The sequence below is a fragment of the Triticum urartu genome, chromosome 1A, assembly GCF_056163025.1.
Source record: "Triticum urartu cultivar PI428250 chromosome 1A, HENAU_Tu73, whole genome shotgun sequence".
NCBI lineage: Eukaryota > Viridiplantae > Streptophyta > Magnoliopsida > Poales > Poaceae > Triticum > Triticum urartu.
The window spans coordinates 335,757,202-335,769,044 of record NC_141873.1 but is presented as its reverse complement, the minus strand read 5'-3'; the positions used below and the strand labels follow the sequence as shown (position 1 = coordinate 335,769,044).

General features: G+C 50.3%; 1 protein-coding gene and 1 long non-coding RNA gene across 2 annotated transcripts; one reads left to right on the top strand and one right to left on the bottom strand.

Moving 5' to 3' along the window:
- Window positions 1-8,840: 8,840 nt before the first annotated feature.
- LOC147991117 (uncharacterized) lies at window positions 8,841-9,855 on the bottom strand. Its single transcript, XR_015611576.1, has 2 exons — window positions 9,555-9,855; window positions 8,841-9,454 (listed from the first exon to the last, which is right to left on the bottom strand). It is a non-coding gene; the product is annotated as an uncharacterized LOC147991117 (long non-coding RNA).
- Window positions 9,856-10,243: 388 nt separating this feature from the next.
- Window positions 10,244-11,264, top strand: LOC125510039 (mitochondrial import inner membrane translocase subunit TIM23-1-like). Its single transcript, XM_048675130.2, has one exon. The coding sequence runs from the start codon at window positions 10,375-10,377 to the stop codon at window positions 10,957-10,959; it is 585 nt and encodes a 194-aa protein (XP_048531087.1). The 5' UTR covers window positions 10,244-10,374; the 3' UTR covers window positions 10,960-11,264.
- Window positions 11,265-11,843: the final 579 nt, after the last annotated feature.

The following is an 11,843-nucleotide window of genomic DNA, read 5'->3' as shown; positions in this document are numbered from 1 at the left end:
GTTCTGAAGGGTGCCTGCCTTGTGGCGGATGAATGTTCTAGGGATGTAATTTTTGAGTGAAACTTGCTCGTTTTGTCCTGTGCGCTGAAAACTTGTTTATATGCGCTAAGCAATGCTGTTGGAATTTAAAATATTACCTTCTGTGCGGCTGTTTATCAATTCTAAGAGATGGCGAGTCGTCGGCTTCTGCCCCCGTGCCGCTAGTGCTGGGGTGTTCAGGGATAAACCTGAGCGCTCTTTTTCCCATGTTTGGGTCCTTCGAGGGAGGCGCTCAGCCCAATGAACAAGGCAATCGGACTATAATGCGTGAACACTCTCACTTAGCCATAGAATTCTATAATTTTAAATTTCGGCGAAGCCCCTGGTATTCGGAAGACCGAGTTCGGGGCACTATCCACGCCTTGGCCGGACAGAGCCGGCTCCTCGCCCTAAGCGGCATAAGTCTTTAGGGACTCGAAAAACCTCTCGAACAGCGACCAGCTCTCGCTTCATCATGACAGTCAGTTTTAGCTTTCTCCACTGAGGTGCTCGACCCAGCTCAATTGGGGCACAATCGTAGTGGTTCTCCTAGTGCTACCTTAGCCTATATAGCGGAACGTAAGGCACCAAAACATAGGAGCCGGGCAAACCCAACTATTGACCCAAGACATGATTCGGAGCCGATGCATATAATGCTATAAGTTCGGGGTGCCGCACTTGTTAAAGTGTTCGGACTTCTCACACCATATTGAGGGGTACTAAAGCCCCTGGCATATTTTGGCCGTACCAACGTGTACGGGTGCAACATGTCGTTTAAGGAACATATATAAAGAAAAAAAAGGTAATGCAAAAATAGACGAAAGCTATGCATTGTTTATTAAGAAGGGGCTGCGATCAAAGCAGAACGATACAAATAATGCGATAAGTGGAAGGTTGGACTAGTTAACATGTCCGTTCTAGGGGCAAGCTGTGGAATAGTATATGGAACAGGTATACTGCTCGTGATAGAGACCACCTAGGAGTTCCGTAATGCGGCGTGGCTTGTCTGCTTCCCTGGTTCTTGCATCGTTTGTCCGGCAATTGAACTGCCGAACAGGCCTTCCGAAGGATGGAGTCCTGAAAGTAAGAGAAAATTAAAAAATCGGCAGCCCCTGATACGGTCTAAGCCGTGTTTTGGGCATGCCGTGATGGTGCCCCTCCCCCTGTACCCATGGTATCTCTAGAGCGTAGTTATGTGCGCGAAGTACTGGCGTCGCCTTTTTGCGAGGGTTGGGGTTGGGGCCGCATTGCTACGCCTGCTCGGATCATGCCAGGCGGTCTTGTTGTAGGTTACTCCGGGCGCGCTTGATGGTGTCCGGTCGTTTAGTGGCCGGATTGGAGAACTGCCTGGATAGGCTGCTTTGTACTTCCGCTGCAAGGGCCGCCGTGTGCTCCTCCATTCGGAGGGAGCGTTCGGTGTTTCCATTGACCGTAATTACTCCTCGAGGGCCTGGCATCTTGAGCTTAAGGTATGCGTAGTGCGGTACCGCATTAAACTTAGAGAATGCGGTTCGCCCAAGCAGTGCGTGATAACCACTGCGGAATGGGACTATGTCGAAGATTAACTCCTCGCTTCGGAAATTATCCGGAGATCCGAAGACCACTTCAAGTGTGACTGAGCCTGTACAGTTGGCCTCTACACCTAGTATTACGCCTTTAAAGGTCGTTTTGGTGGGCTTAATCCTCGAGGGATCTATGCCCATTTTCCACACTGTATCCTGGTAAAGCAGGTTCAGGCTGCTGCCGTCGTCCATAAGGACTCTAGTAAGATGAAATCCATCAATGATTGGGTCTAGAACCAATGCGGCGAATCCGCCATGACGGATGCTAGTGGGATGGTCCCTTCGATCAAAGGTGATCGGGCAGGAGGACCAGGGGTTGAACTTTGGGGCGACTGGCTCTACCGCATATACGTCCCTTAACGCGCGCTTCCGCTCCCTTTTGGGGATGTGGGTTGCGTATATCATATTCACCGTCTGCACTTGTGGGGGAAAACCCTTCTGTCCACTATTGTTCGGCGGCCGGGGCTCCTCGTCGTCATCGCTATGCAGCCCCTTATCTTTATTTTCGGCGTTTAACTTGCCTGCCTGCTTGAACACCCAACAATCCCTGTTGGTGTGATTGGCCGGCTTTTCGGGGGTGCCATGTATCTAGCACAAGCGGTCGAGTATTCGGTCCAAACTGGATGGGCCCTAGGATTCCTTTTGAATGGCTTTTTCCGCTGACCGGATTTAGAGCCTCTGGATCCGGCATTAACTGCCGTATCCTCAGCATTGTCGCCGTTAATGCGGCGCTTCTGCTTGTTGCGACGCGACCTGCCACTACTGTCCCTGGTGTCCGAATTATCAGGGTTCTTGGTCATATTGTTGCTACGAGCAAGCCAGCTGTCTTCTCCCGCGCAAAAGCGGGTCATGAGTGTCGTGAGTGCTGCCATAGATTTTGGCTTTTCCTGTCCAAGGTGCCGCCACTCGTCACGGATATTGTGCTTGAAGGCTGCTAGGGCCTCAGCGTCCGGACAGTCGACTATTTGATTTTTCTTTGTTAGGAACCGTGTCCAGAATTGCCTGGCCGATTCCTCTGGCTGCTGAATTACGTGACTTAGGTCATCGGCGTCTGGGGGTCGCACATAAGTGCCCTGGAAATTGTCGAGGAATGCGGCTTCTAGGTCCTCCCAACAACTGATTGATCCTGTTGGCAAGCTGTTGAGCCAATGCCGAGCTGGTCCTTTAAGCTTGAGTGGGAGGTATTTGATGGCGTGGAAATCATCGCCGTGGGCCATGTGGATATGAAGGAGATAATCCTCGATCCATACCGCAGGATCTGTTGTGCCATCATATGATTCGATGTTTACGGGTTTGAAACCCTCGAGGATTTGATGATCCATTATTTCGTCTGTAAAGCATAGTGGGTGTGCGGCGCCTCTGTACTGGGCTATATCATGACGTAGCTCCAATGAGCTTTGTCTACTGTGTTCGGCCCTGCCGAATTTGTGGCCGGCGTGATGGTTACCGTCTCGAGCCGTGGGGCGCCCACGCGATCTGTAGATCGATCTTATTTGCCTTGCCTTGTCCTCCAACATGTCTCGTAAGTCCGGCGCATATTCCCGTGCCTTGGTACGGGGTGCGGCTTGAGTGGAGGGCCGAGAGGCCTCTTTGTCGCGGCCACGAGGTGGCCGGTCGGCCGCATCAAGTGCTTCCTCCTCTAATCAGGGTAGCAACCTGCGCTTTGGGTAGCTCTTGGAGGGGCGTTCGAGTTTATGCTCTTCGGCCGCAAGGACTTCAGTCCATCTGTTGACTAGAAAATCTTGATCAGCTCTAAGCTGTTGCTGTTTTTTCTTGAGGCTTCTTGCCGTGGCCATAAGCCTGCATTGAAAACGCTCTTGCTCGGCGGGATCCTCTGGCACGACGAATTCGTCGTTGTTGAGGCTTGCCTCGTCTTCGGAGGGAGGCATATAATTATCGTCCTCGACCTCTCTGTCTGTCGCTCTCTCATGAGGGCTGGTTTCTCCATCCTCCTGTGCTAAATCTTGCTGGAGGGGGTTTTCTTCGGCACTTTCCGGAGTATTATTGTCTCCCGTGCTGGAATCACCGTATTTGTTTTGGCGGGATTTTGAGCGGTGCCGCTGACCCCGGCGCTTAGGCTGTTTCTTGGAGGGGTCATCCTCCGCTGTTCCATCGCCATCTCCCTCTTTGGGGGTGTCCACCATGTATATGTCATATGACAAGGTGGCTTTCCAGGGCCTAGTAGGCGCTGGTTCTTCATCATCTCCTTCATCGGCGTCCATACCGTCGATGTCTTCGGAGTCGAAGTCGAGCATGTCGGTTAAATCATCGACAGTGGCTACAAAGTGGGTGGTGTGTGGGCTTTGAATTTCTTCATCGTCCGTACCCCAACCTTGCTGACCGTAATCCGGACAAGGCTCTCCTGATAAAGAGAGAGACTTCAGTGTCTTCAGGATATCGCCGAAAGGCGAGTGCTGAAAGATGTCTGCGGCAGTAAACTCCATGATCGGCGCCCAATCGGATTCGATCGGCAGGGGTGCGGAGGGTTCGGAGTCCAGAGAGGAGTCCAGCTCCTTGGAGTCACGAGTCTCGCAGAGTACGGGGCTGCTATTCGGCTCAATCGCCGTTGGGATCGCAGCCCCCGAGGTGGCGTCCAACCGCCCATCCTCGATCGGCGCAGTTGGCTCCGAATTAAGGGTCGAAGCTGATGCGGGTGCGGCCTTCAGGGCACTGTTTGGCGGCAGAGCTAGATCATGCTCGTCGGGACAGTGCGGCGCGCTCGGCAGTGGCTCGAATCCGTCGAAGATCAAGTCCTCGCGGACGTCAGCCGTGTAGTTTAAACTTCCAAATCTGACCTGACGGCCAGGGGCGTAGCTTTCGATCTACTCCAGACGGCCAAGTGAATTGGCCCGCAGTGCGAAGCCGCCGAAGACGAAGATATGTCCGGGGAGGAAGGTCTCACCCTGGACTGCATCGCTATTGATGATCGTAGGTGCCATCGAGCCTGACGGCGACGACACAGAGGAACTCTCAATCAAAGCACCAATGTCGGTGTCAAAACCGGCGGATCTCGGGTAGGGGGGTCCCGAACTGTGCATCTAGGCCGGATGGTAACAGGAGGCAAGGGACACGAAGTTTTACCCAGGTTTGGGCCCTCTCGATGGAGGTAAAACCCTACGTCCTGCTTGGTTAATATTGATGATATGGGTAGTACAAGAGTAGATCTACCACGAGATCGAGGAGGCTAAACCCTAGAAGCTAGCCTATGGTATGATTATCGTTGTCTATGTTGTCCTACGGACTAAAACCCTCCGGTTTATATAGACACCGGATAGGGTTAGGGTTACATAGAGTCGGTTACAATGGTAGGAGATCTACATATCCGTATCACCAAGCTTGCCTTCCACGCCAAGGAAAGTCCCTCCCGGACACGGGACGAAGTCTTCAATCTTGTATCTTCATAGTCCAGGAGTCCGGCTGAAGGTATAGTCCGGCTATCCGAACACCCCCTAATCCAGGACTCCCTCAGACGTAGTCGAACGGGTCCTCACAAACACGACATTATCGGAATTAACCCGAAGAAGCAACACCGGAAAGAAGCAAACAACATAGTAAACAACCATCACATAAACATGGCATGATGCACAACCAAGTATGATGCATGTCCGGTTTAAAGAGGCATGGCATGGCAAAGTGCAACAAACAATACTACAAATTAAGTGGAGCTCAATATGCATCGGGATGCATATTGACGAAACACCACATCAATTATTTAGTTCTCTCTCGGTTAGGTACTCAACAATATTAAATGTTGTTTAAACATGGCAAGAGGTGGAGCATAAGTAAACTAAACATTTAGGCAAGTTTAAATAAGGCCAGAAATAACAAACAACAAATCCGGTAAATCCCCATATGCAATTATCAATTTGGTGCAACAACAATTTTAAACATTTAAATATTATTACCATGATGCGAATGACATGTGCAAGTTTTATGCAGTATTTATTGAAACGTTGACATGATAAAATATGAGGCATTTGTCATCGTGGTGGAAACGAAAGGGGTGCCACGGCAACGATAATGAAACGGTGCCACGGCAACGTTCCGATTCCGGTAACTCGATTGAGATACCAATGCAAAGGAGAAGTGTGCGGATGCGTGCAAAAGATGGTGGGGCGCTCTCGGATTCCGGGTGTCCCACGAGTTGGTGACAAGGAAACGAGTGACAAATTGGACACGGTGCAAACAAAAGGGTGCATCTCGTACATCGCAAGCATTCAACCACGGGGTCATCGGCTCAGCGGTTATACCTTCGAAGTGCGCGGTTTGGGACGGTTTGGGTTCGAAGGGATGTAGACGAAAGTAGTTGTTCCCGGTTCGAAGGGGAACTTGACGAATCCGAGTCCTTCGAGGCTCGGCGGTACTTGACGTCCAAGTGGTCTCTGGGGTACTTGGCATTTGTGCTACCCGGGTGTTCGGCGCCTGAAGTTGTACATGGTCCACGAGTCGTCGATTGTTCGGGGTCCGACTTGCAGGTCTTGCCAACATGAAGGGGTACTTGGCGTTTTCGTAGAGGTACTCTCGATCTTTGCGACAGTAGTTGTTCCCGTTCGTTCGGAGAGGTGCTTGATGACCCCGAGCCCTTTTACGGTCGACGGTAGTTGAACTTGACGCCTGCGATGCACATGTCTTCGTCGACGGTAGTGGTACACTAGTCGGAAAGGGACTTGTCGGTCTCGTTCTAGCGTCGATAGTGGTACAGGGTCCGTAGATGTTCGGGCCGTCTTGTTCTTGACGGAAGATAACACACGGCGACGGTGAGGTACGTGTCGTCGGTAGTCGAACTTGGCGGGCGTCGTGTAGTCGTGCACTTCGAGGGCTTGAGCAGGGCCTTGGTCAACGCGGCAGGTTTTTGGCCGTGGCTCGATGTGGCTTGTGCTGCTGGTCCACTCCTCTGCGAGGTGATGGATCGAAGGCGTCGAGAAGGGGAACGGGTGGAACCGAGGTTCCCCGGCAGCAGGGACGGCGTCTGGCGATGCGCGGCCCGGGGCGGCTCGATGCAGGGCTCAGGAGGAGGCTAGAAGGCGCGGCGGCGGCTTGCTGGACCTGGACGCGACGGCGCACAGGAGGAAAGCTTCGGTGGAGAAGCAGAGCGCTCGTGCTGCTCGGGATCGAGCCTTTGCTCTCCCGAGCAAGGAGGCGGCGATGGCTGTAGACGGAGGCGACAGGGTCGAGTGGACGCGCGCACGTCCATGGTCGCAGGAGGCGGAGGCGCGCGCTGGAGGAGAAGGCCATGCGCGGCTGTGAGGGCGCCTGCGGGAGGAGGATGAGGGGGACCGAGGGGGACCCTTCCTGGTGCGATTGGGTGGCGGCGATCGCTCTGCTCCAGGGGGCGGCGGGGAAGAACAAGGCTGGCGGACCGGGAGCACTCCCTGGCGTCCGTGTGTGCGTGTGCGGCACTGCTCCTCTCCTGCGGCGGCACTAGGAGGAAGGAGGGGAACGAGTGAAGGAGCGATCCAGCGCTGGGGATCAGGCTAGGGTAGATAAGAGGTGTCGGCTGGGCTTCAGGCTTGGAGGCCGACTGGGCCTTGGTGGAAATGGCCAGCCTGGCTGCGAGGGGGTTTGGGGAGGCCCAGCTGGGCTGGCCATCCTTCCCTCTCTCTATTTCTTTCTTCCTTTGCTTTTCTCTAAACAGGAAAAATGGAAGAAAAGAAAGGCGAGAGTAGATATGGAATTCGACAGAGATGAAGATGTTTATGGGGTCCTGGTAATATATACAATTTGATTAAAATGTTTTGGACATTGTAGAGATAGAAAAATAATTTTTCCGAACAAGTTATAGAGAGGATGAATTAAATTCAAACTTGAGCTATTTTTGAACCCAACCAAAACAAGTCCAATTGAGAAAAGAAGTTACAGAGAGGGTGTAGGCATCATTTAGGATTTATAGGGATAGGTTGAACATTTTTCCGAATAGTGAAAATGCCACAAGAAAAATAAATGGAATAAAGAAGGAAATAGAAGTTTGTATGGGATAGAAACTTGGGTGAAACCAAGTTGAAGTTGGGCAATAAGTAAAAAGGAAGGATCAAGGACAAGAAGAAGGAGTTGAAGAGTAATGCAATTGTGTGATGGGTGATTCCAAGTTAATGGAATATTTACAATAGCTCCCTAATAATAGTAGGAGACTTTTATATGTTATAAAGAGAATTTCACCATGTGAATATCCCTCGATTTAAATGGACCGAAGATCCATCCGATTTTATTTGGTTGAGTTTTAAAACATGTTGCAAGATGACATGATGCAATGCACATGATGCAAAAATGAAAGTATCGAACCAAACAAATCACACGACGAAACCCAGAAACCCTGGAAGGCATTTGAAGCTCCGGTCTTGAGGCGTCACAAGAAGGGAGGAACAACAAAAGAAAGCAGAGGAAGCTGCCAGGAAGAGACATCAGCAAGAGGAGAAGAAAGCACTGAAAGCATAGAGGAAGAGGCAGTCATAAGCTCAGAAGAGAGAGAAGAGAAAAGAAGAAGCTCCAGTAGCAAAGAAAGCTAAGGAAGAGACAAGGCAGATCATTATGGAGACCAACAAAGATGTGGCTGCTGAGAATAAAGCAAGGCAGCAAGCTCAGAAGAATGCTCAAAAGGAGGATGCAGCAGCAAGAAAAGGAGCAGGCAGGGTAGCTGCTGCTGAGGCTAGGAAGGAGGAAATGAGACTAATAGGTATTGCCCTTGGCAAAAGGCCTGTAGGTCCACAGTCTGATTCAGATGATGATCTTGTGCTTCCCAGTAAGACCAGAAGCACTTCAATGTTTGACATCTTCAGATGATGTACCTGTTGTGTAGCATGTTGTACTTCTTAATCTCCAAGGCATGATGTAGTAGTATGTGACTGATGAGAAATGTTATAATTGATCCATACTGATGTGTACACATGAGTATGGATCAATTGTTGATCATTTTGTAACTGAATGCACTTGTGTATTTTGGTACTTCCCAGATATGTTTTGTTGGTACAAACCATAATTTTGATGGTACTTCCCAGATATGGAGTGCTAATTATGCATATGCTTTTCTCCCTCAATGCACTTGTGTAACTGAATTGTATGTGCTACAATCATAACAATGGTCAAATGTACACAGAAGCCAAATATGACAGCAAGATGATAACAACATCAAATAGCTTTCCCATGTACACAGAAGCCAGATATGGTAACAAAAAAATGATCTCTTCATATGACAGCAAGATGATAACTTGCAGAACATTAACTTCCATTTTATCTGCATCGTGTCCTAATGTACACAGAATCAACTTGCATAAAAATGATATCTTCATATGACATCATCAATAGTTTCAACAAGCCAAATTAACTTTCATTTGCAATAACAGATTGTCACTTGCTTACATATTGCAAAAGCATCACTTACAATGCAAAAGATTGTCACTTCAGACTAACAACACTACATCAACTCCAGCTGCAAACTGGAAACTACATCAACTTTAGACTTATAATGCAAAAGCATCACTTCATACTACCAGTTCATCTCCTAACAAACTAGGCATCATGCTACTGGAAACACTGCATCAACTCCATCACTTCTTCAGCAGAGAAATAGCTACGAGCACTGCAAGTACAATGAGTGCTGCCACCAGTGCCTTCATCATCACCAATATTTGATTGGCTAATCCCATGAGTGCCTCTGCTTGCTGATTTCTCATTTGAGCTGCAACTCTTCCATGAATTTCATCTTCAAAGCCTGAAAGATCAACTGCACCTTCACCTGCATATCTTCGATTCCTTGCTCGCATCAGCTCTTCCCTCCTATCCTCTGCAGCTCCTAATGCACGTACGGCTTCATTGCCAACGTGAAACTGATTATCCAGTAAGTAGACAACGTATTACAACTCTCAATGCCAGAAATGGTCCTGAAGATCAAAAGAAACGAACAGACGCCAAAAATCACCATCACAAATTCCACAAAAATCGACCAAAATTAACAAACGCCAACGGATGCACTCCACTTACACCAACATGACACCTGCAGAAGACCCAGCCCTCGTGCTTCTCCGTGTTCGAGAGATAGAACTTCACACGAGCGCAACAAGAAGGGCATCTTATCAGCGGCACCACCGAACGGTCGCCGAGCGATGACCTGACCGAGCTTGTCGACATGGCGGAGCGATGAAGAGGACGGCGGCGGCAGCGGCAAGCTGCAGGAAGAGGGCGGCGGCAAGCAGCAAGGAAGAGGGCGGCGGCAAGCAGCAGGGGGGGACGTCGGCCTCGGCGGCAGGGAATGGGGGATTAGGGATTTGGCATCGACGGCACAGATATTTCATGGTGGTGGATGGAAATTAGGTGCGCCGGCCTAATTTACATAAATAACCCCCCGCGAACGCCAACTGTCGCCTCGGATTGGTCAACAAGTGGTCAAATGGAGCGGGGACGAGTGGCGTACGATGAACAGTGACCATACAATCACGTGTAGACGTATTGAGTGACCGTAATGGTCGTATTTTGAGGTACAGTGACCAAAACATGCTTTCTTCGCAAGTTCAAGTACCGCCAGTGTATTTTACTCTTAATAAATTTCCATTTCGTTACCCGCAAAAAAAAAATCCCTTTCGTACAAAACAATTTCGAAAGACAATACTAAAAAAGTTCTCACCCAAGGGACCGAGTGCTCCAGAGTCCACGGCTCCACGCACCGCCTAGAAAATATCGGAAGGACCTCGCTGCAAATGGTGGCTGCGTAAAGCGGCAAAACTAGATCATTTCCTCCGACCCCCTGCTCCGCTCGTCTGCCGCCGCCCACACCCCAAACCCTAACCCTACCGCCGCCGCCGCCATGGCCGACCCGCGGATGTTCCCATCGGGATCAAACGGCCCGGAAGACCACGCCCCCGGCCGCCGGAAGTACAACCCCTACCAGGACCTCAACATGCCCTACAACTACAAGAACCTCTACGACCTCCCCACCTCGCCGGAGTTCCTCTTCGAGGAGGAGTCCGCGGTGCAGCGCCGATCCTGGGGCGAGAACCTCACGTACTACACCGGCATCGGGTACCTCTCTGGCGCCGTGGGCGGCGCCGCCCTCGGCCTCCGCGACGCCGCCGCGGGCGCGGAGCCCGGGGAGACCGCCAAGATCCGCGCCAACCGCTTGCTCAACGCCTGCGGCAGCTCCGGCCGCCGTTACGGCAACAGGCTCGGGGTCATCGGGCTGATGTACGCCGGGATGGAGAGCGGCATGGTCGCGGCGCGCGACCAAGACGACTGGATCAACAGCGTCGCCGCAGGGCTCGGCACCGGCGCGCTCTTCCGCGCCGCTAACGGGCCGCGGTCTGCCGCCGTCGCGGGCGCTGTCGGCGGGGTCCTTGCTGCCGCCGCCTTGGCCGGGAAGCAGCTTGCAAAGCGATACGTACAGGCAATATGAATCTCTTCCTGTTCGCTCAGATCAATGGATCAAATCAATCAGTTGCCAAGAATGGATTATTTTTGCGTTTGTCATTCTCCAGTTTAGCTGCCCCATTAGAGAATGCATAATATCTATGCTGTGTTAGTCACATGTATACGATCGAATGGATGATTTTGGCTTTCTTACAATGTCGGATGCAAGCATGATGTTATACATTTTTCGGGTGTTGCTGAGCAATAAGAGTATTTGATATTTTGCAGCGATTACAGTTGTGAAACATGTACTGCAGTATTTAGTAAGAATGTTCAGTTTGATGAGGATAAGAGTGCATTGTGGATTACTCAGGTTTTCATGCCTGTGCCGTGTGTTAATTTGCCTGTCTTCTGATGTGGTTTGTGGGGCTTCAGAATTTTATGAAGCTGTTCTGAGGTTGATGGTTTATAGCTATGCTCGCCATGGGCACCTATGTTCTGTTGCTGAGCAATAAGAGTCTATTTGATATTTTGCAGCGATTACAGTTGTGAAACATGTACTGCAGTATTTAGTAAGAATGTTCTTCAGATTGATGAGGATAAGAGTGCATTGTGGATTACTCATTGTGTCTTCTGATATTGTTTGTGGGGCTTCAGAATTTCATGAAGCTGTTCTGAGGTTGATGGTTTATAGCTATGCCTGCCATGGGCACCTATGTTCTTTTGCGACTCGTTTGAGAGTCTGATGAAAAACCATTGTGTTTTGAGTTACTCCGGCTGATCATTTCGAATATCTCAGCGCTCCATTTGACCCTAACCCTTGTATCTGTGGTTATCACTGCTTATATTTTCTTGTGATGTACTATGATGTAAGCATTGGCTGTTAATTCTGCTCCTGCCCTGATTTGAGCTTGTTTTGGTGTGTGGCCT